This window comes from Sebastes umbrosus, chromosome 19, assembly GCF_015220745.1.
Source record: "Sebastes umbrosus isolate fSebUmb1 chromosome 19, fSebUmb1.pri, whole genome shotgun sequence".
Classification (NCBI taxonomy): Eukaryota; Metazoa; Chordata; class Actinopteri; order Perciformes; family Sebastidae; genus Sebastes; species Sebastes umbrosus.
The window spans coordinates 13,260,677-13,285,576 of NC_051287.1; the positions used below are offsets into that span (position 1 = coordinate 13,260,677).

General features: G+C 39.6%; 3 protein-coding genes across 4 annotated transcripts; 1 reads left to right on the forward strand and 2 right to left on the reverse strand.

Moving 5' to 3' along the window:
- Positions 1–560: 560 nt before the first annotated feature.
- atp5fa1 (ATP synthase F1 subunit alpha) lies at positions 561–18,346 on the forward strand. Of its 2 annotated transcripts, none has more exons than XM_037752912.1 (11): positions 561–707; positions 2,559–2,634; positions 2,748–2,917; positions 3,602–3,775; positions 3,933–4,099; positions 4,339–4,639; positions 4,779–5,003; positions 5,084–5,191; positions 5,280–5,424; positions 5,530–5,706; positions 18,337–18,346. In XM_037752912.1, exons 1-10 carry the CDS (start codon positions 648–650, stop codon positions 5,682–5,684), a joined length of 1,581 nt encoding a protein of 526 aa, XP_037608840.1. In that variant the 5' UTR covers positions 561–647; the 3' UTR covers positions 5,685–5,706; positions 18,337–18,346. The 2 variants fall into 2 exon arrangements, with proteins under 2 accessions (XP_037608840.1, XP_037608839.1); XM_037752911.1 differs by lacking the exon at positions 18,337–18,346 and adding an exon at positions 6,597–6,823 and having other exon boundaries at positions 5,530–5,680.
- Positions 8,416–11,623, reverse strand: hwa (huluwa). Its single transcript, XM_037752914.1, has 4 exons — positions 11,476–11,623; positions 10,755–11,382; positions 9,323–9,518; positions 8,416–9,106 (listed from the first exon to the last, which is right to left on the reverse strand). The coding sequence occupies exons 2-4, from the start codon at positions 11,310–11,312 to the stop codon at positions 8,940–8,942; spliced, it is 921 nt and encodes a 306-aa protein (XP_037608842.1). The 5' UTR covers positions 11,313–11,382; positions 11,476–11,623; the 3' UTR covers positions 8,416–8,939.
- Positions 13,494–17,609, reverse strand: zgc:122979 (uncharacterized protein LOC641576 homolog). Its single transcript, XM_037752913.1, has 4 exons — positions 17,285–17,609; positions 16,099–16,357; positions 15,250–15,797; positions 13,494–14,364 (listed from the first exon to the last, which is right to left on the reverse strand). Exons 1-4 carry the CDS (start codon positions 17,390–17,392, stop codon positions 14,131–14,133), a joined length of 1,149 nt encoding a protein of 382 aa, XP_037608841.1. The 5' UTR covers positions 17,393–17,609; the 3' UTR covers positions 13,494–14,130.
- Positions 18,347–24,900: the final 6,554 nt, after the last annotated feature.

Sequence of the window (24,900 nt, forward strand, 5' to 3'; positions counted from 1 at the left end):
ACCATAGCCATAATCTGTATTTTTGGTGCAACTTTAATTAAATTATTTATTATACAATTATTTCAAGCGATATATATATATATATATATATATATATATATATATATATATATAAACGACTATATACATATATATAGTCACCAAAAAAAATGTTTTTCAAAATATAATGGTGTATATATATCTGAATCAGAATGGTGTTTATTGCCAGGTGTAAGAGGTATACACTAGGAATTTTCTTTGGCTTTGTTGGTGCAAGACAAACAGTATAATAACAAAAGAATAGATAAAACGTTAGAATAAAATAAGAATAAAAATGTACAATTTACAAAATAAGCTATAAACAAAAATAAAATAATAAACATGATATAAATATACACACCATTATATATTTCTATATATATACATAGTCACCAAAAAAAAATGTTGGTAATTGGTATTGGTATATATATATATATATATATGCACACCATTATATTTTTAAAAAGACAATTAAAAAAGCATAATAGAAATAAAAACAATAAGTATTTTACTTTGAAGTGCTTCCGGGTCACTGTGACCTTTCTACAGATCGGTTGCCGTGTCCGCCGCCATCCTCCTTCTCTCTCTCGGCTCCGGGAGCAGGACAACAGACCCAGGACACCACAGACATGCTGTCAGTACGCGTCGCAGCGGCTCTTGCCCGCACTCTGCCTCGACGGGCTGGACTTGTAAGCAACTCTAACTACTTTTTGTGTTTATATTCATGTCGAAAAATGACGCATTTACTCAGATAAGAAGTCATGGCGGTGCTGTCGGTCTTTGCACCGGAGGACACCGGGCCCTTCACTCTGCCTGTCTCTGAACTTCAGCAGCTGACAGACAGCAACGCACCAGCTAGTACTGTGCGTTATAAAGGCTGGTTAGACTACACAGTTAATCCCTGAGCTATGTGTTAATGCAAAAGCATTAATGATGAATGTAAAGTTGTATTGAAGGTCAGGTTTGTCTTACTTTAGCTTTATTACTAGCTTTCATTGCAAAATGCATTATGTCAGGTCTAAATATGGTTGTTTCCAAGGGGAGACATTTGGATGGATGTTATACTTTTCTGTGATTGTTGAGGACTGTCCTGTGACCCTGCAGCTTGTATGACCTGCTGGGGCCCTTCTCAAATGTACACCCTGTAGACTCATGTTGTAGATATAGGAATAGATAGATAGATAGATAAATAGATAGTAACTTTATTGATCCTGAGGGAAATTCAAGTTTCCAGCATCACAGTTCCATAGTGCAAAACATGTTAGTAAAAAGGCAGTAAAAAAGTTAGTAGTGCAAAGTACAAAAAAATATACCAGATATAAAAATACAAGGAGATGAAGAAAACTGTTAAAACTGAATATAGTGCAGGGTAACAGCTGTGATACAGGACTATTAAAAAAGTGAATATAGTGCAGAAGAGACTGTTAAAAATGAGTATAGTGCAGGGTAACTCCAGTAGCTTAGTCTATGAAAGTGCACTGTGTGCGTTATTTGTCCTGCAGAATGTCCTAATATAGGTTTTAGTTGCTAATAGTAATTTACAATGAAGTGTGAGTTGATAATGCCTCCTATCAACTCCTGGATTTGTGCCTCATGTACTAATATTATATATGCATATGTTTCTCCTTCTTCTGAAAAACCCAGAAAGTGTTTCCAAAATCCCCAAAGACTCTTCTACCAATCTGGATGAAAAAATATTCTGTCTGCTGCATGATAAGATTTATAACCTGTTTTTTTTAAGTTGCAGCTCTGTTTCCTATCCAGATAGGACATAGTGTCCTAATAAATATTAATGCCTTAGGCTTTAATCGGGTTAGTTTTCTTAGCACTATGACGAGTCACTGGGAAAGTCAATTAGTATTCTTTATTTTGTTATATTTTTCTTCTCATCTCTTTGCTGTGTTTTGATAATAATGCATTAAATTCAACAGCACATTTCAGTAAGTAATGCATTAAGAAATGTGTAAAGAAAAGAATGCAGAAATAAGTCAATTTGAGGAAATGAGTAAGGGGTGAAATACAAAGGGGAAATCGTGCAGAAAAACATAAATAAATACAATAAATATAAAATAAATAATAAATGCAACAATAGATACATAAATTAAATATTAAATACAAATAAATGCATAAATAAATAAAAGGGAATATTAAACTGAAGAATAAATAAATAAGGGATTTAATACAAAGATATACAAATAAAGAAGCAAATTAAAGCAGAAATATCAATTCTGTCATATTTTATCACTTAACTACCTCTACATTCATTTTTAATATTATTTTTGCTGCATTTCATAACTTATTTATTCATTTATTTTTGATTTTGGCAGGTTCCCTCCTCCCATACATTATAACCTTCATGACAGGAAGACTTATTGCAGGGCTGTTGCATTAGTTTGAACTGGATGTACCTAATATATTTGCGACTCATTTTATATTTGATTTTGCTGATTTTAAACAAGTGATTTAAATTTAAAATGCTCCACTTATTTGGTTTGTATAAAATTGATTTCTATACTTGTACCCATTGTCTTGTTTTAAAGGTATCGAAGAACGTTGCTGCAGCATGTGTAGGAGTCAACAATATACACACCGCCCGTCCATGGCTGCAGAAAACAGGTGAGTGTTTCAGGAAACCTGTATTGGCCTTCTGCGTGAGTTTAAAATAAATAAATTAATACCCAACAGTGTTTCCAAAGTTGTTAATTAGTGAATCTTTACTAACATTAAAGGCACAGCCGAGGTGTCCTCCATTCTGGAGGAGAAGATCATGGGAGCTGACACCAGAGCTGACCTGGAGGAGACTGGTCGCGTACTGTCCATTGGTGATGGTATTGCCAGAGTGTACGGTCTGAGGAACGTGCAGGCTGAGGAGATGGTGGAGTTCTCCTCTGGTCTGAAGGTAAGACTGATGATGTTTTTTTCTTGCGATTAATTTGCACACTAATATATTTTTTTGAACTGTTGTCATGAGTACTTTCACTTTAAAGAGGCGAAAAAGAGACAATTCTGTTCGGAACAAGGCCGATTTTCTGAGCTTTCGCACTGTGAATAAAGGCATCAACCAATCACATTCACATCACGGAATGGACATATTCAAGACATACACTAAGGCACAACAACACGGAGGCTGTGTAGTCCGAACCGCAAACTTTATTACTCCTTTCAACCTTGACAAAGGCAGCGCAGGCCGATCTACTCCTACCATTCTTACCTTTCACAATAAAAGCGCTAGACATATTAGACTGCGTAATGGACCGTACAGACGCCGAGTCAAAAAAACGTGTGGAAACCGCCAGCTGTGCCGCTTTCATCCTTTTATCCAAGGTGCTTGGGAGGTTGCGCTACTGTCGGCGCCTACCGTTACTAAGCAACCAAAACCTGCACGCTGCAATGACGACAGTGAAGTTGAGGTAATTTAGCAAAGTCAAAACAAAGATAAATGGAATTCCAGCACCGTAAATCCCTCACACTAATTTAGCTTGGGCTACAAAAAAAGGCAGACGCTGCTTTGCATTTCACTCTAACCAGCCTCTAAATAATTTGTAGTCAGCGGTAAGTAACAGTTGTTTCCTCTCTTATCCAGGGCATGTCTCTGAACTTGGAGCCTGACAATGTTGGTGTTGTGGTGTTTGGTAACGACAAGCTGATCAAGGAAGGCGACATTGTCAAGAGAACAGGTGCTATTGTAGATGTACCTGTTGGTTTAGAGCTCCTGGGCCGCGTCGTTGATGCTCTGGGAAATGCCATCGATGGAAAGGTAAATGATGATAATAATAATAATAATAATAATAATCAGTATTTCTATAGCTAACACAAAGTGCTTTACTTAAACACAATTAATCATATTATTTACAACATAGCACCACCAGTTGCACTAGTTGATAGTACTTTTTGATCCACTATTTTCCCCACAGGGCCCCCTTGGCTCCAGCATCCGCAGGCGTGTGGGTCTGAAGGCCCCAGGTATCATCCCCCGTATCTCTGTGAGGGAGCCAATGCAGACTGGCATCAAAGCCGTGGACAGTTTGGTCCCCATCGGCCGTGGACAGCGTGAGCTCATCATTGGAGACAGGCAGACTGGGTGAGAGGATTCTGCTCAAAGTGAATACTTGAACACAGGGCAGCATTTGATGTTATTCCTACTGGTGCCATTTAAATGCTGTTACAGCAGTGGAAGTGCTGACAAGGGGCGGCAAATATACAGTATTGCAATACATCGTGATAACGGTTGTCAGGCAGCCAAGACGGTGTGTGGCTGCTTTAATTTTGAATATTAATACATGAGCGCAAGAACTTAGTCTTTTTAAATTTGTGTTGCAGCAAAACCGCAATTGCCATCGACACAATCATCAACCAGAAGCGCTTCAACGACGGAACCGACGAGAAGAAGAAGCTGTACTGCATCTACGTCGCTATCGGCCAGAAGAGATCCACGGTGGCTCAGCTGGTGAAGAGGCTGACCGATGCCGACGCCATGAAGTACACCATCGTGGTGTCTGCCACCGCCTCTGATGCCGCTCCGCTGCAGTACCTGGCTCCCTACTCCGGCTGCTCCATGGGAGAGTACTTCAGAGACAACGGCAAGCACGCCCTCATCATCTACGACGATCTGTCCAAGCAGGTGAGGTTTCATTTAATCGGATTGTTTAACACAGAGAAAGCCAGTTACGTGACCTGATGTTGGTTTCTGCATGACGCTGCTACATGTACAGTATATATACATCAGATAAACAACAACCTTGTGTGTTTTCTTTCTGCAGGCTGTCGCCTACCGTCAGATGTCCCTGCTGCTCCGTCGTCCCCCGGGTCGCGAGGCTTACCCAGGAGACGTCTTCTACTTGCATTCCCGTCTGCTGGAGAGAGCCGCTAAGATGAACGACAACTTTGGCGGCGGCTCCCTCACAGCCCTTCCTGTCATCGAGACACAGGCCGGTGACGTGTCGGCCTACATTCCAACTAATGTCATCTCCATCACAGACGGACAGGTGACTGTGCGGCTCGTTGACTTGCTTCATCCCAAGTTATGAATGAACCCAGTTATTAAAACGCTACTTTCTCTTCTCAGATCTTCTTGGAGACTGAGCTGTTCTACAAAGGTATTCGTCCTGCCATCAACGTCGGTCTGTCTGTGTCACGTGTCGGATCTGCCGCCCAGACCAAGGCCATGAAGCAGGTTAGCCTTTCTTGTAATCACCCATCTCACAGCTTTTATCACAATGAATGTCTTTGATTCTGACTCCTTGATTTCTGCCCATCACCAGGTGGCTGGTACCATGAAGCTGGAGCTGGCCCAGTACCGTGAGGTGGCTGCCTTCGCTCAGTTTGGTTCTGATCTGGACGCTGCCACTCAGCAGCTGCTGAACCGTGGTGTTCGTCTGACCGAGCTCCTCAAACAGGGACAGTACTGTGAGTATTTACGTTAAATTCCCCCCTCAGTAGGCATCTCTCTCAGAAAATGTATCCATTCTACAGTTTCCTTATGTATTGTGATTGTATGCTTTCACGTTTCAGGTCCAATGGCTATTGAAGAACAGGTAACAGTCATTTATGCAGGTGTGAGGGGACACCTGGACAAGATGGAGCCTAGCAAGATCACCAGGTTCGAGAAGGCCTTCCTGCAGCACGTCCTGAGCCAGCACCAAGACCTGCTGGGGGCTATTAGGTAAGTTAAAGAGCTTCTTGACTAGGGTTCGGTACCGAAGCCTATTTGACCACTGATCTACCGGACCGAATGGCAACGCAGATTTTGGTGCCTCATTTCAGTGCCACTTAAATGCCTGAGCCCCATCTGGCTCTCCGAAACGGACGTTAAAGGCAACAGAAGCGTGCCATCGCTAGTTAACAACATTGCACTCGCTAACAACATTGCACTCGCTCGCAGCGGCAGCAGGTAGCGTTCAGTCATCTTGTAGCTATCTTAAAGTTCAAACATGGTTAAAATGCCTAAAGCTAAAAGGTCTAAAAGTGAGACAGTATTTCACTCGAAAGCAAAAATGTATTGAAAAAATATAGATGTAATCATTTCCTAAATTCACAACATGTTTTTATCTAATGGAATATTCTGCTTCAGTCCATATCTGTTGGCGTTTAACCTTTCAAAAACAACATTTTGACTGTGTATGCTCTCTGTCTTGCCGCACACAAAAGGGTTGAGAGGGTTTTCTGTAATTAGTAATTAGTCAGGAGACGTGTCGTATTTCGTCGGAGGAAGTAAATATGATAATATTTCTGCAAAAGAGTTGCTGAAGTTTGAATTTGGAGTTTCTAGATTACCAAATTATTTTGCTGTTATTAGTACTCTAAATGTTATTTAGTGTTAAATTATTGTAGTTGGGTTAGGTGTTATTTATTATGTGAATTTTGTATTTATTTCATATTTATAACCATTGATGTCTTGGAAAAAGAAACAAAAAACGTAGTTTTGTGCATTATTATTATTTTTTATATCGGTTCAGGCAGGTTTTATCGTTTTAGCACCGGTATCGGAAGAAAAACAAATGATACCCAACCCTATTCTGACCAACAGCATTATAATGTACGTTCTATACATTTTGTAATCGATCTCTTCTTGATTGCAGGGCTGATGGCCAAATCTCTGAAACATCTGATGCTACACTCAAGAAATTAGTGTTGGATTTCCTCTCCAGCTTTGAGTAAAGGGATGCTTCTTGTTCTGGTTGTTTTCATGTTCACATAGTGCAACGTCAGTTATACTTTCTATGAACTTAAAAAACAAAAAAAGTGGCACTTGATCTTTAATGTACAGATATCTCATAACGGAGAATAAAGTATTCCAACTAGTTGACTTGATCCCCTCTTTTTGCTGATCTAGTGCACAGCCACACCTCTAGACTATTTCTTTCTTAAAATCCTGCCTCTCATTTGTTGAGCAGAGCGATTAAGAAGCAGATGTGCGCTGCTGTTTCAGTTGGTGTGTCTTTTCTGCCTTTGATGAAAGCAATGTAGATCATCAGATCCTGTTCCTTTATGATTTTAATGCTGCATTCTTTGCCTTTAACATCATTATTAAAGTGCTAATCTATGAAATCATCCTTGAAATCTTCACAGTAACTTGTTTTTATATGCAGCATGAGAGTATGTGCACAGCTTGAGAGCTGGTGACTTAATTCTCTTATTTGTCTTTACCAATTGATTTACATAATGGACTGAAATGTAGGAATGGCTGCAGTACTGCATGACGATAGAGATGACAAGCCTTTGGGTCATTATACTTGGCTAATCCCAGATCAGTCACATTTAGGTGACGCATGTAACTGATGGAGTGACTCACCATCTTTAAGTGGGTTCTCTGCCATCCTCTCCCGAGGTTGCTATAAGTTGCTTTTATGGCTCAAAACTCTTCCACGTTCCAATTTGTGAGTTGTGATGGTCAACAAATCAAAGGAAGACTGTCTTAGTGGGTTTTTTTTTTTATTTTAAAATGGCTTGTCTAAGGCATCCTGATTCTTACTTTTTCTCTATATTGTATTTATGACAAGCAACCATCAAGCATTAAATCAGGTTACCTCTCTTAATACGCCACAATGTAGTATAAGCCTACAGTAAAGGTTCAATATCATCAGTTATCTACTTTACAGATACGATTAATCGATTGTCAACTATTAAATTTATTGCCAACTATTTTGATAGATGATTAATCAGTTTGAGTAGTTTTTTAAGAAAAAGAAAAGTCAAAATTCTGATTCCAGCTTCTTAAATATGAATATTTTCTGGTTTCTTTACTCCTCTATGACAGTAAACTGAAAATCTTTGATTTGTGAACAAAACAAGACATTTGAGGACGTCATCTTGGGCTTTGGGAAACACTGATCGACATATTTTTCATCATTTTCTGACATACTATAGACCAAACAGCTAATCGACAATGAAAGTGGTAGTTGCAGCCCCGAATCTACTTGCATCTTTGTCTGTTTATACCGTGTGTTTTACAGGGTAGAAATGTAATACAGAAGCTTAAACCCATCAAACACTGAAACGACAGTATCCTCTGCTGGTGAGGAGTAGCACATGGCAGGTGTCTAAATAAAAAAAGAAATCCTATTAAGATGTATTGATTAACCTATGAATATGTTTGATGGTAGAGGCCAGTACCAACAGGCAGTTTAAAAAAAAAAAAAAGAGTAATATTGCTTGAACCTAGGGGTGATGCGATATACTTTTATTAACGATAACCGTGATATTTAAAATTTAAATTGATATGTTAACAGTATAATAGTAAATAATCCGGGTCCTCTTAAATCATTTTATATTTACAGTTATGGTTACAGACTCTCTTTCCACCTCCCTATACTCGTATTTTCAGTGTAATAAATTTGCCAATAAAGAGAGAAAATGCACAATAAACAAAGTTAAAGATGAATTTGACTGATAGCATTATTCAAATTTTCAATAGATATCACAATAATATTGTGAATTCTTGTGGCCACGGTAACCGTGAAGTGAAAATTATATTTTGACAGCCCTAGTTGAACCCCATAAATGTTTTTTTTCTATTCACTGTAATTTGCATGAAGAAGCACTTAATTCTAAATTAGTCTTTATTACTCAGAGTGAATCAAAACATTTAAATCAATAGCAGTGAATATAAATCTTAGTGTGAATGTTTATGAAATCTGGCTGAACAGCCCTGTTAACATGAAATGGTGACTAATTTAGATTTACACAAGTGAAGAAGTGCGTAGTAAATATTTCATAATAACTAAAGTGAAGGCGTTTATAGTCAATATTTCAAAATTTGAACAATTTCATTGGCAGAGTGACATTCTTATCAAAAAAACGTGTTCATTTAGTGATTACTAGTGAGACAAACTGAAGACTAAAACATTTAATTTAAATAAAATAATTAATTAATTAATTAAATAAATAAACATTAAAAAGATCCCACTGACAGCCGGAACATCTTACACCCAGTACTGTTTGGTGTGCACTGCAGGTCTGTGGTGTTTCTGTTTGGGTACATTGTTCTGTCTGACGTAGCAGGGGTCGTAATAATCCCACTCCAGGGCTGAAGACAGGACGCCGTTAGACAGATCGTCACTGTCTGCCGACAGGATCCGCAGGGAGACACCTGAACACAAACCATGTCAACATTTTCTTTATATAATATTGCAGCTATATATTACATAGGTGTACTTGGCTAGATCTGTTTTTTTTTATTAATCCAGTGCTGTAATAACAAATGTAAGTGTACATGAATGTCTAACGTGGACATTTCCAGAATTATTTGCCTACAAAGAAGCAGATTAAAATGATTTGCAGAAGTCTGAAGGAGACTGAAGTTTACCTGCACTTGCACCAAAGTCGCTGTCCAGTCCAGGACCCACTGCAGACGTGTTGAGATAGGACGCCTCTGAAGGCGGGTTGTTGAAGTCACACTCCATGTCCACTTTGTCAAACACAAGCACCGCAACACCTGGATTCACATCTGTCAGCATCTCGTAGGAACTGCTCCGATGAAGATGACCCACATGTTCTGTCTCCTGTTGTGAACAAAAGAAATTTTTTTTAGACCTCACACTTTGAAATTGAAGTTTAGGCTTCATACTGGAGGTTAGATCTTGGGTTTTTGTTATTTTTAAAGTAATAATTGGACAATTTTGTACAGGTGACTTGCTGATTATCGTAATATGATATTGACTTAAGCTGCAAGTTAATGAAAGCTTTTACATTTCCTGTTGTTGTTTTTTGTAATTAGTATTTTATTGATTTTTTACATGAACATTGTCACATTTTGGTCAACAAATCAAATAACCTATATGGAAAATAATATAAATATAAATATAATAATAATAATAAATAAATACAAAATAATAATAACAATATCTACAAAATCATAACATACAAATAAAATACAAAATAAATAAAATTAAATAAATAAAAGACACAAATCAAATACATATTCTCATATACTGAGAACATATAGCCTCAGACAGAACTCAAAGTTGTTTTTTCCTGCTGCTGTTGTGTAAAGCAGTGGTTCCCAACCTGGGGATCCCGACCCCCATTAGGGGTCATCAAAGCTTCACGGGGGGGGGTCGCAGGCCTTCTTGATTTTAAGGAGTGTAAGATCACTTTTTAAAATATATTATTGGTCTACATCTCAGCATTTCATTCATTTCTGTCAAGAAAACTAAATTAAATTGTTATTTTTAAAGTTTGTATTATTATATAGATAGCACAGCCTCGTCCCGCATTAGAAAAGAACAATGGCCAAGCGACAGGGAGAAGAAAACACTGAATTTATAAAAAAAAATATGATTGATTGTTAAAACTAAAAAAATACAGTGAATTGTATTAAAAGTTTCAGGAAATCTCATCTCTGATGTGATATTCACAGGAAATAATCTGCTCAAAATTCATCCAAATCTCTTGTTTTTATACACAAACTTCCAGCAATATACGCTAGGCCTGTATTTATTTATTTATTTATTTATTCTCTATAATTTCACTTAAAACTGTTTTGTTGATTTTTTAATATGGAGCCCAGCAGTTCATTTTTGCCCCAGGACCCTCAAGTATATTAATCCGGCCATGCTGTTTGAATACAGTTAACAAGAATTGTGCATCACTGGCCTGCAGCATTGACAAAATGTGAATATTTTTGTGTTATGCATGTTTAGGTTTGTGTTGTGCATGTTTAGGTTGTGTTTCCTGCATATGTTCTTGTTCCCTGGACTCACTACCTGGTTCTGTTGAGTTATTGTGGACCAACTCACCCATGGAGAGTTTGGCGGAACTAGGTTCACTCTGGTTTCAGCCTCTGAATCACTGCTCTGCGGTAAGAGCGGTGCGCTTTTGCACCACCCAGAGCGCAGGTCAAGTCTCGGAGAGGAGGAGGAGGTGACCCGGATGGTGCTCGGTGCCCTCAGGTACCCTGATCCGGTGGCACCATCTGGCCTCAGGAGCCGGATCCTGTGATCCAGCTCGGCCCTGGATGAAGCCCTGGAGGAGGTGACAGGATGGTGCAGGACAGGCTCAGACAGAGACATGTAGGCTCTCCTCCTGTCTCCGTCCTGCAGCGAGGGGAAAACCGTGTCTGACCCCCTCCTGACCTCTCTCTGCAGGGTGGACCACAGCAGCATCTCCTCTGCGTCCTCCTCCCTCTTGTTGCCCCTCTTCTTGGACAGGATCAGGAACTTGTAGCCCAGGAACAGGCAGTTGAGCAGGACCAGGATGACCACACAGGGGATCAGCAACAGGACCACTAAAGTCAGGCTGGTCACTGGATAACCCTCAGTCACACCGGATGGTGTGCTCTGACTTATCCCAGACATTTCATCCCAGAGGACATGGATGGGAGGATTTTGGAGAATTGCTGATCTCAGTTGAGATTTCACCTCGTCTCTGCAGAGCACACAGGTGCACAGGTGAGTCAATCAATGTGGACTATACTTTGTGTTTTTTGATCTAATAGCAACATGCCAGCCTGATCCTCACATGCACACTGTCTCCTAGTGGATGTGTTGTCTTTCACCTCCCTTGTCTTCATCATTGTAGACTCAGTCAGTGTTAACAAAGCAAAGGCTTGATCTGAGACACACTATGCATGCAACTATAGGTGCACTCAGCTGGCAGCCACATATAGATTACAGATCAACAGGTGTGTCCTATTATGTGCAGGATGTTTGGTGATGTAGTTGCAGCCAATCACCGCTGGATGGCAGCATGTGGCCAGACTCTTACAGCCCTGCAGTGGTGATAAGAGCCTTTTTTAGCAAGTTAGAAAGCAACTATGCCATTCACCATGCTCATACTTATGGAGGATGGAACCTGCCAAAATACAATAAAATAAATAAATTGCTCAATTAATAAATAAATAAATAAATATGTCTCTAAATGTAGCAAAAATAAATAATATTAAAAATAAATTTAGCCATTAATTAATTGATAAAATGTGACATAAATTGATATTTCTGTTATAATTTGCTTTTTTAGTTATCTATTTATCTTTGTGTTAATTCCCTTATTTATTTATGTATTTATTTATTTTTATTCATTTTAAAATGTATTTAAGCTGCAATCAATCAATCAATCAAACGTTATTTATAGCACCTTTCAAACAAGTCAAATGCAATTCAAAGTGCTGTACAGACAATTGACAAAAATGTAGAGTGTTAAAAATGGATTTAGAGACTAATGCACACCAAAACAACCAATATAAAAGTTCATTGAATAAGAAAGCAATAAAAGATGTCTATTGAAGATAATAAAAGATAAATACAATACAAGGAAATAAAAATAACAATAAAAATAAATAAATAAAAATTATGAAACTACACAAAATAAGGAGATTGTATTAAAATAATGAAATTTAATCAAAATAAAATAGAATAAAAGAGATAATAATGATCAGCAATGAAATGTTGATTAAACAAAATAGAGTATAATAAATACCATAATGTTGATGATAAATAAAATAAGTATAAACAATAAAACCATAAAAAAAGCAGTGGAGCAAATATGATTAAAAAAGTTATTTTTTATAAAACGGTCACTATATCCTGACAGTAGTGCATGAGACAGGTAATCTGAAAAAAATCATGTGCCTCTGTGTCCTCTGGTTCTCCTAAAGCCAAATTCAATATCTCAGTAATTTATGAAAATATCATATTTTTTACAAATGTTCTCTTTTCATGACATTGTAAATAGGCTATAAAGTGTTTAAATTTAAATTTAAAGGTCCCATATCATGCTCATTTCCAGGTTCATATACTTGTATTTTGTGTTTCTACTAGAACATGATTACATGCTGTGAAAACCCTTTATTTTCCTCACACTGTGTGCCTGAAATATGCCTGTATTTACCCTCTTTCTGAAACGCTCCGTTTTCGCGCATTTCAACGGAATTGCAACGGAATTGCGTTGCTAGGCAACAGCTTGGGTTCATGTTAACTTCCTGTAAGCTGATGTCATTCACATACACTGCAACTGGAAATAAACACATTTAGCATGCTTATGTTTAAAACTGTGAAATGGTTTATATATTGTATATTTGTGACATCACAAATGGACAGAAATCCTGACGGCTTGTTTCAAAGTTACAGTTTCTGAATACAGGCTGTGTGTATTTCTCCGTGGATTGAGCATTTCGATACTTTCAAAGTATTTATATAGCACTTAAACCTGCTTTATAATAATAATAAAAAACTTCACTTTTTACAATATGGGACCTTTAAATTATACTTTTTTTTAGCACAGAACAAGGTGTCCCAACTGTCCTTGGTAGGCAGAATTTAAGGAAGATGCATTCCTTGTACATCTAACAAAATTGCTTTCACATTTGGGTTGGACTCTAAAGAAATTCTTAAAAAATTATAAATTGTTAGCAGACACTTGTATCTGTTCATGGTTCAAATTATTGTCATTACTGTTCAAATAGTCTGTGAGTAATGGAGGGTTATTTGGTGTTGGTCCCCTACAATGTACATGTTTATCACAAAGAAGAGAAGTCAAAGTATGTTTTTTTTTTTTTATTTATTTTTCATGCTTTCCAAACATGGCAGGTAATAAATACATCAGCTGCTGGCTCGTCGCAGAATATAATACAAACATTTCAAATAATTCAATAGAACATTTGACAGATGAATCTCTCTTAGAGACAATATTGTTGCATTTTGTACACAAAGTAGATCCTTGTACACAAGTAAAATTTGCTATTGTAATAAATCAATGCAAAAGATCAGTCATATGAGCACCATATAACTATGATAAAGTTGTTTCTTCACACTACCATTCAGGTTTAAGAAAGTCTATACAGACTTGAATAGCACACTGATATCCTGCTGTAGGTTTGCAAGTATAACAGTACAGATAACCTTTTCATTCAAGAGAAAGGCAATGGACGCCCTCAGATACTAAAGACGCCATTCATCAGCTCTGAAACTCTCTGCTCAGGTGGCATTATGGTTGTTGTGCGTCATGCCTGCAGAAAAGTCGTCTCCTCGCCGAACTACAACCCGCTTAAGCTTGCCATTTCCAACCACAATAAGAGGTTGTGATTGGTTGTGATATTAGCACCTTGGGCAAGGCTGTGTTTGTGAATTGATAACAACATACACACATGGTGAAGCTGTGTCAGTCAGAAAAGGCCGGCTAGCACTGGGCCAGGCTGTGCTTGATGATCTCGCGGGACTGTGGCGGGATCCTGTCGGGGAAGAGCACCTGGAACTCCACCACCAAGTCGCCACGTTGGGACGGGCTCTTGGGCATGGGCAGACCTTCGCCACGCAGCCGCCGCACGGCACCTGGTTTGATAACATCGCTGCACGGTAGAGGCATCATCCGGTTGTCAAGTGTTGGGACGTTAACTGTGCAGCCGCAGAGAGCCTGGAGAAGAAAAAGGAAGAAAAAGATTAGTTCTGCGGACCAGTTATAAATAGAATAAGTTTCATAATGCTTCCGGTGTGGCTTATGACTGGAATTAGACACACTTCAAAAAATCAAGTAAATGCCGATCTTTAAAAGTGTCAAGCTACATAACAGATAAATATGGAGCGTCTGTCTTTCTGTGTTATGCAACAAAAACCAGTGTTACAGATGTTATATTCGCCGCCCTATTTACAGGCCGTGTGTGGGAGTTAAGTGCTTCAGTGACTGAAGATGGAGGGAGCTCTTTGAAATGCCACTCTGTGTGACTGCTACCCTGCTAATCTGTGTGTGGGCTGCTCGAAGTGAGAGCCAGAGACGGGGCGAGCCAGAAAAGCTCGTAGAGGTCTGCAGCACACACATAGTGGCTGAGAGGGAAGAGTGAAGTGTGATTCGTGGGGGCTGTCAGCGCCGAGGCTATATTTAGCTGCTGCTTTCTCTCGCTCTACAGGGGCCGATGAGGTAACGGAGGCGTTGGCAGGCTGCTGCTGCTGTTCTGTTAGCGGGGGTCTGTCAGCTCATTGTAATCTGGGGGTCTCAGATGTTCCAACAGAACGCCATGTTCCCTCCTATACACTATGAGCAAAGATATCCCTGAATTTGGCAGATTTCATACCTTCCGGCTCATTGATGCCTTTCAGTAATCGATTCTCTCTGGTATGACAGAGAATGCATCATTCTCGTTATGTAAAGGATAAGAAGTGATGGGTGGATGTTGGCGTTTCTCTGAGTAGGTGTAAGCTGCTGGCAATTACATAGTATATCTACTTATAGCCCCACCATATGTTTCATAATAGATATGATGGCCTCTGTGGGAGACCTTTAACGTAAATGCACCAAACTCACCTCCTTGAGGGTGATCTTGGCGGTGAAGACGATGTTGGAGCCGTCCCTCTTGTACTGCGTGTGCTCCTGGTCCCTGAGAATGAAGGTGACGTCCGCCGGGGTGTTGTCGGGCGTCTCGTCTCCCTCCCTGGGGAAGGTGATCTTGGTCCCCGCTTTCCAGCCTTTCTTCACCACCACGTTCAGCACCTTCTCCTCGGAGCGCAGGCTGCGGCTGTCCGGGTTGAGGCGGCTGCGGGTGATTTTGACGTGCTTGGTGCAGCCCTGCATCACATCCTCCAGGGTCACCAGCAGGTCGTGCACCACCTCGTCGCCCTGCAGCCGCCGCTGGCCCCTCCGCAAGCCGCCCTCGGAGAACCCGCCCACGTGGCTGAAGGGGAAGCGCCTGAAGGGGTTGAAGAGGTCTTCTTCGGCGTCGGCGTCGTTGCCGGAGAAGATGTCAAAGTGGTCGGAGCCGTGGAAGAAGGAGGAGAAGGTGGCGTGGGGGTCGGTGTGGAAGTTATTGCGGAAAGCGTTGCCTTGGCCCGCCATTGACATTCCATTTTTAAGACCTTAAAAAACAAAGAAAACAGAAAGAGTTCATTAAAATGCATTCAAATCTGCTGCTTATTCTAATATTGGTGCTTCTTCATGCAAATTCTCCCTCTAGAAGGTTTACTAAACATCAGCTATTTAGGAGTTTTCAGGAAAACTCTACATTGCTGAATAATTGATCAACCCCACAGCTGTCTAAGCTGCAAATGTTGATCTAGTTTAATAGTGCACATCAGTATTTAGCCTTAATGAAGGCATGAATAGTTAATGCACCAGCCTATCCTACAGGAATTAGCCAGATCAGTCAGTTCCTCTCACCTTCTTCTCCAAACTGGTCATAGATGCTCCTCTTTTTGGGGTCAGTCAGGATCTCGTAGGCCTCTGCGATCTCTTTGAACTTGTCTTCTGCGTCCGCGTCGCTGTTCTTGTCCGGGTGGAACTTGAGAGCCATCTTCCTGTAGGCCTTCTTGATCTCGTCTTCGTTGGAGTCGGAGGAGACGCCCAGGACTTTGTAGAAGTCCTTGCCGGTGGGTTTGATGGCCAGGCAGGGCGTTTCCTGCTCAGACTTGGTGCTATCCTGTGGAGACAAGAACAATAAAAACCTGGTCAAAGAGTGTACTTTTTTTTTTTTGCATATGGCAATGGTGCATGCTGCAAGAAGGCTGATGATGAATAACTAATGAGCATGCAAATTTAAATATTCACCCCCCTAGAATACAAAACAGGATGATTCATGTATTGGCCATCCTGCTGCACATCAATATCTATATTAATATGCAGAAAATCAGCCCCCCAGGGGAAAACACCCATAGGCTATCTCAGTGCTGCTGTGCAGCAGCTTATGTATTTTATAAGCTGGTGCACAAGTCGTGAGGGGGAAACGATTTCCCCCAACGACCCAGAGTCTCTGCAGCTGATTGGCTGAATGGGAATCAGCGACTCTTGGCATTTTGAATGAACCCACAGCAACAGCAGATTGTCTACTATAATATTATAAATTATTCTAGCAGTATGTGGTATTTAATCATTTGAGTATTTGATGATTTCACAAAGGACAGAACAATAAAAAAATAATATATATATATATATTTTTTTTACTTGTTCTGTTACAGCAACAGCAGAATGACTAATATAATATTATAAATTATTCTAGCAGTATGTGGTATTTAACAATTTGAGTATTTGATGATTTAACAAAGGACAGAACAAGTTAAAATATATATATATATATATATATATATATATATATATTTGTACTTGTTCTGTTACAGCAACAGCAGATTGACTAATATAATATTATAAATTATTCTAGCAATATGTGGTATTTAACAATTTGAGTATTTGATGATTTAACAAAGGACAGAACAAGTAAAAAAAAAAAAAAAAAAAAAAATATATATATATATATATATATATATATATATATATACATATAAAATAAAAATAAAAATAAAAATAAATACAAACATAAGTAAAACATAAATAAATATAAAAGTGTACTTACAGCTGATGATGCTGATCCGGAGCTGTCACCTCTGTGCATAACTCGCACTTTGCACTTGACATTAACATTTTTGTGCTTAACACCGAACTGAGTCCAGATGAGAACCATGGTGCTGCTGGTGCTGGTAGGTAGAGTAGAGTAGAGTAGAGTAGAGAAGAGAGTAGTGAGTGTTGTTGGGCTACTAGTCGCTGTCCTGGTGCTGAAACTGCTCCGGTTGCTCCTTGCTGCTGCTGCTGCTGCTGCTGCTGTCTGTTGTCTTGCTGCTCTCCGGTTCTCTGTTAAATAGCACCGCGGCAGCTCCTCTACTATCCTCTCTCTCTCCTCCTCCCACGCAGCGTGACCGAGCTTTCCCCGGGTCCGCCCATTTCCTCGATGCGCAGCAGGGGATGCCGGTGTCCTCGCTGAGAAGCTCATTGGTGCTCCATGCGGATGTTGCAGCCTCTCTCTCCATCTTGAGACTCGCTTCCGGAGATCTTGAAGGCAGAGCCGAGCAGACAGTCACGACACAGACTGAAGAGAGAGAAGAAACCAGACATGATGCAGCTCTAATATTATATCCTGCAGGCTGCACAGACTCAGTGCAGAGTAGACAGACCTGCTCACTGATGGAGCCCCTTGTCCTCAAATGACTCTTTATAGGTCCATTTCCTACATCTGAACTTGCATATTGTGCACCCTCAGCCTGGAATTTGCTCCAAAATGACCTAGAAATCAAGGAGCTGGTATCATTAAACATTTTTAAATCTCAAATGAAGGCTTTAGAAGCAGACTCTATGGCATGCCAATGTTTTTAGCCCCCTTGTTGTACAGCTGACTCACAGAAAAGTTCCTTTTTGTCCCCCGTTTGTCTTTAGATAGTTCTTTTTTAATGCAAATTTTAGTGCTTTTAGTGTTTGTGAATTGTATTTGGTCTCTATTTGTGTCTGCAACTTTGTGTTCTTGCTGCTGACCGTCTTGACAAAGGTCTTGTCCAGAATAAGTCAGAGAGAAAATGTGTTTTTTTAGGTGATGCAGTCGTGTTGCTTCTCGTATTTCAGCGAAGATGCAATGAGGAAAGTGTGTGAAATTTAGGAACTTATGAAATTGTACGCATTTTTATGAATTCCACATTTTGTTGTACCTTTTATTTATTTTTTCATTTATTCAGCCATGAAGTACATGTCCTAAATTTGAATCAGACTTATCAAATATATATATACAGTATATATATATAGTCCGCCATGTTTCTCTGCCATGTTTCTACAGTAGCCCAGAACGGACAAACCAAACACTGGCTCTAGAGAGAACCTTTCACGTTGTGAAACTGCGGTAACGTGAGCCGGAGAGTGCAAAACCGTGGTACCGCCAGCCCCCATCTGACTTCCGTTGCTCCTAAAGTGGTGTTATTATGGTAAGGATGGCCTCTGAGCGAGGTGAACGGCGTTACCACAGTTTTGCACTCGGCGGCTCACGTTACCGCAGTCTTGGAAAGAGAGGTGTGAGTGGAGGGGTACTCAGTTGGTTGCATTATGCAACCACACTGCTAGATGCCACCAAATCCTTCACACTGTACCTTTAAAGTATCAAAAGTAAAAGTGCTCATTCTGCTGATAAATAGCCCAGTAACTGATATATTATTACGTATGACATTGTTAGATTGTTAATAGGGATGCATCAGATGTGTAAGTAACTGTCAATTAAATGTAGTGGAGTCAAATTAACATTTCCCTCTGAAATGTTGTGGAATAGAAGTATATATTAGTAACAAAATGAAATACTCAAGAAAAGTACCTCCAAAGTATTGTACTTAACAACCACTGAATAGCACAGCAAAAGATAAGACCTTGATGCATTGTATTTCCACTTCCCTAATATAAATAAGGGGTGGTGTTGAAAATAAAAGTGTTCCTCATAATTAAGCATAATCCAAAACAAAAGTGCAGCAAATAACAACTTTAAAAGTTTCCATTGATTGACACTCTAAATGTGTTCGAATTTAAATTGGAGCCAAACTGTTCTCGCTGAAAATGTCAAAAAGCTTTGCACAGGCTGTATTTATTGTCCATTAGATTGTGCAGGTGTGCATGTAACTGCGTCCGCCCCCGCAGTTCTGCATAGCAATTATGTTTAGTGCCACAGACAATGAATGCGAGCCAATGCAAATGAGCCAGTTAATAGCCAGCAGCGGTGGAAAGAAGGGCAGCTTCGCGTTATGTAATTGGAATGTGTTAAAAACCTTGTGCTGTTTGGTAAGTGTTCACACATCTTGCTCCTGTGAAAAATCAAGATATCACCTTAAAATCGTGTTGACTGACAGGAGGACTGACTGGAGGCTGATTGCCTTGCCAGAAACAATAACTAACATTTTCGGAGTCCATAATAATACAAGATTGTACAGAAATGATTGGGGTAGGGAGATGGGTTGAACCTTATATTTGACTTTTTTTAAAAAGTTAACAACTTGGCCCTGTTTTAAAGTAAAATATGTTAATGGAACAATGCTCTTTACAAAGCGCAAATAACACTCTAGGGGCGGAATTAGCAATTGGCAAAAACATAACAAATTTTCTTCCTGTTGGCAGAACATTGAACAATTCAACAGCTACTAAATGAACAGTTACCACTGAATAAGTGAGCAGAGCCTCAGCCATCAGTAGAACAGGTTGGGTTGTTATATCATAGGATAACACTTTATGATACATTGAACTTTACCGGAGTTCTGTTATGATGCAGAATGAAGTGAAGTGAACTGTTGGTATATAGATAATGTTTAATCCCTATTAGTTATTAAGATTGTTCTACTAGCAGCTATACGGTATAGTTCAATGTATCCTCATACAACGGTTCGTAGGATTTCTTACGAAAAGTTATTCCTCATTTTTTGTACGTTTTCCTACGATACTATGTCCAGCAACATGTGTCAATTTCTGCCCCAGTGTTTTCAAAATAAAACTACTTAATTAGGTTTACTTAAAGATCAACCTGGTTAGATTTAGGCAACAAAACCACTTTGTTAGGTTTAGGAAAAAACTGCATGGTTGGCCTTAAAAATACAATGCTTGTAAAGTGAAAATGAAACTGAATGGGACCCGAAAGAACAGCTAATTGTAACGTTATGAATGGGTCACGAACAGCGGTCTCCTTGATGAAAGCCTTGTGTTTGTTGGACCCATCCACCTCCCCACCCTTAGTGTGTCTTTTCTCTCTTTAACTACGTCACCACATTCCCGGCGCCCTTTCTCGCAGCGTTTACTATTGCTGCGGATGGGTTTACATTATAGTTAATGGAACGCCGCCGGTGGAACATTGACAAAGGCCATGACAAAGCCTCAGTATTTGACGCCCTTGAAATGAGAATGGGCTGGAAAGTCCGGTATTTCTTGACCCACCCATCCACCCCGACCACTTCCCTACGTGGCATTTGTCGCTCTTTAAACTTCCTGGTTCACGATTACATGGATTATATATGAATAGATTACGTGGGATATATACATGTGTATATATCCCACGTAATCTATTCATATAATATATATATATATATATATAGTTATATAGTTATATGGTTGGCCTTAAAAATACATGTAATAGTTATAACTACGAAACGTAATGCACTGTAATTCATATGAATTCATATGAATTACAGTGCATTACGTTTCGTAGTTATATATATATATATATATGAATTACAGTGCATTAAGTTTCGTAGTTATAACCATGAACGATGTCCATGGTGCACACAAAACGCATTTTTTGGACTTAAATAATTTGATGCCTTTTTTTCAGTAAAACTCACAAGAAAACGATGGAATAAAATATAATTTAGGGCAAGTAAAAAAAACAACAACAACTATAGACCCTTCCCAGCGCTCCCAAAACCAACAGAAAACCCTCCTTTCAGCCAAAGAAAAATTACATAATCCCTCCCCTTTTTTTACCCCACCTCCCCCCCTAATAATTTATGTACAGTCCCTAACGAGGAAGACACTTTGTAAAGATAAGAGAAGAAATTGGGGAAAGTCTTTTTTATCGGGGCTCCTGTGATCAAACAAATCTAAAAATATCTCACAGACCCACATTGACTACTCATCACTACACATGAAAGCCACGCTTTTGATGAAATGAAGTCATCTACTTGAATGCCGCTTGAAAAGGAGTGTCAAAATATTTCTATTTAGAGATCATACTACCAGGATTATGACACAGAGTGGAATCTACAGCCGGCAGTGTAGCCATCACAGGGAGCGTACATACATGGTATGCTTCCTCCTCTGTGATGCTTCACACATCCAATAGATGATGGAGTTTCCTGGGGATTCTCCTTTCGTCTTACAGGAAACGGCAGACAAATTTGGTTTGAACATGTTGAGCCCGGAGCGTCATGCAGGAGATAGCAGCTCTTACATACTACTCACAGATTGAGCGAGCTAGAGAGTGAATCACAACAGCCTCTTTCACAGCGCTCATTCTCTCCCTGCCCACGGGAACAGTCTGTGTGTTTGGCCTGATTTTCACACATTCACGCTGTCTCCCTCTCGTAGAAACACATCTACAAAGTTGCCTGTCAGTCTCAGAGAAAATTATACCAATTAAAGTGGCGAGCAGCACTGACACTGTTATTGTTAGGCGGAGAGATGGTGGGCCGCTGACATGCAGCCTACTGTTCTCGTGGTGTTGCTTGGTCTTCTCACATACTCAGTAGTACTGTAGATGCAATGAACAGCCACTATCGCTGTGCAGCTGACATTATCGGTGGTTATGCTAATCCTCAAATGAATATTTATGAGTGCTTTTAACTATAATTATACAGTGCTGTGGGCAGATTTTAACACATTATAAGTATATTTATAAGGCATTATGGGCTTCATGGAAACGGCTTTTCTTTTCTTTTTTCTGGAACATAATGTGGCAGGTTATATACATGTTGCTGTCAATCACTAAGAGTATAATTGTCCCACACCTGTGCACACACAGAGTGGGCGGATCATTATCTATTTAAGATCAGTGTTGTATGAATTGTGAAAATGTTAGAGGGACCGAAACTTTAGTATGATCAATAAATTGTGGTAATGAGCAAGAGCAATCTTTTTTTTAAATAATATGGAACATAAGTCAGTAGGATATTCCCCTTATTGTCTGCTTATCCCAATGCATACTATGCCCATATATACAACAGCATTCACCAATCTTGTCCAAGGGAGGTGTGAAAACACAAATCCATTCAAATTAAGATACAGAATGAAGAAATAAAGGAGGTCAGTGAATTCAACTTTTTAGTGCTTTTGGATCCGCAGCTCAGATTTGATATGAAAACGGTTAAGATCAACCTTAATTGTTTCAAATTAATCAGGCATTACATACCCACTAAATTTTTTTTCCCCAAATTAGTTTTAAAATGTGTTAACAGTCCAGCCCCAGAGCTTTTTTTTCCAGATATATCCAAAGATAAGACAGTAATAGAGTAACTTTAGGAGCATGATGAACGGTAACTGTAAAATACCACATCGTAGAACTACATTTGGACAATCAGCTTTCTCCCTAAAGGGCTGTCAACTCTGGAACACATTGAAATCAAATGAATTCCAGATATAAAGTGCTGGCTAAAAGCAAAACAGAGCCGTATCCATTTTTAACAAATTGTACTGTAAATTACCAAGGTGTATTGGTGTATACTGTATATATTAGTGTATTGTGGTAGGCTATGTGTCTTGCATGATGTATATTTTATTGTATTTCCATATTTGCAGTGTATTGTGGTTTTATCATATAGAACGCTGTATATTTTAATTACACTGTAAAGCCCAACTAGGGACAAGAGTTGAAAACTAGCTCTAAACTCTGTCAGTCACTCATCAGTTTCATGCCCTGCATTGGAACTATGTTAAATTGAATTGTCCCTATCAAATCAAAATCAAATACATGCAGACTCACCTACATGGATGCATGCATGCCAACTAAAAGAAATATATATAAGTAAATAAATAAAACGCCTCCAGAAAGAGACAAGCTTTAGCCATGATTTTAGGAAGTTTAGGAAGTTCCAAGCAGACCTATGTATTAAATATATGGATTTTTAGCCTTGTGAGTGGCACGACTTTAGGGATGACAGTGTCGGTCTGTCACTCAGACCGAAATATCCCAACAACTATTGGAGTGATTGCCGTGAAATTTGGTGCAGATATTCACGGAGCCCAGAGGATACTGATTTTTGTGATCCCCTGTTTTTTCATCGATAGTGTACATTAGTGTTGTCATTGTGAACATGTTAGTATGCTTTAGCACGTAGCTCAAAGCGCCGCTGTGCTTCAGTGCATTGTCAGTATATGATGAGCTGGGATGACAGCGCGTTGGCTGTATAGAGCCTCCCAGAGAAACTAGATCTAAATATGACAGCTGCTATTCTCACTTGGATAATGTGTGGTTTGATGTGCCATCATTAAATATAGCAGTAAAACTACAATCATTATTTTTTCTTATAGGCATAGTCCCACATTGGTACACTCATTTAGTAACGGAACTTGTGAAAGTAAGGGATTTAATTTACTAGCAATGGTTGAAATAGTCTGTATTCAGAGGTTGGACATCCCCATATCGTTAGTATAAACTCTAGGTCTTCTCACCCTGTTCTTGTGCCACTCATGCTGTTGTTATTCTGTTGATAATGAACCGTTTTCAACAACACTTATAAAACACTTTGGCCTACCTTGTTATGTGAGACTTGCTGTCCTTAACTGACAGACACCGGAGCAGACAAGCAGCCAGTACAGAGACACAGATGCTATTTCTTTTCTCTGCATCTTGTACGTGACCGTGTGTTGAGGTTTCAACCCCGTCTCTCTCTTCTCTGTGATGTTTTGTGGGAGCAGTATAGGAGCTGCTTGCCTGCAGGGGACTCTGGAAGGTGAATCACTCTGCTGTGAACACGGGGGAAGTGACACCAACCTCATCTCACACCATCCCACTGCCAGCACTTATCCTGTCCTTCAAAGGTTGCCGGATGAATCAACGTTGTGTAAAAGGCCACGGAGAAATCCACTGACTAAGGTCACTCTGACCTACAGGCGCGGTGCATTAGAGAAAATATACAGAGGAAAGTTTCCCTCTGTAATGACTTTTAGAATATTAAACGGTTTGATTTGAGGAGTTAGTGGGTTCAAATGCAGAGCGAGAGAGAGAAAAAATGCACATTAGACATTCAAGAAACTGTCATAACAAGTCATATTTTATCACCAGCCAAGAAAATGAGATGTTCTCATTTTCAGTTTCTCCCCCTGCCCTCGTCTCGCACCTTCTCCCCCGATGTACCGCACACCCGCACATGTCTGGGAGTGTGACTGTCTCTTATGTGTGGCGTCGGCTAGACTGAAGCCATGTTGGTGCACCAGATACACAGACAGGCAGATGGCAATAAATACCCAGAAAGGTTTACTCATGAACGATGCAGACAGAAACCCAGACAGAGCTCCTTATATCAGCTGGTGGCTTCTTTTCACAAAGAAATCTTCTTGCTTGAGGGGGAAAAAGCAGAAAGGTTGTCCTCAAAAGGGGAAATGAGGACAGGGGACAGATAATGGCAGCAGAGGGTATCTGAGGACAGGGCAAGAAGAAGTAGATAAGCAGAAAGGGGTTTTTAAAAACAT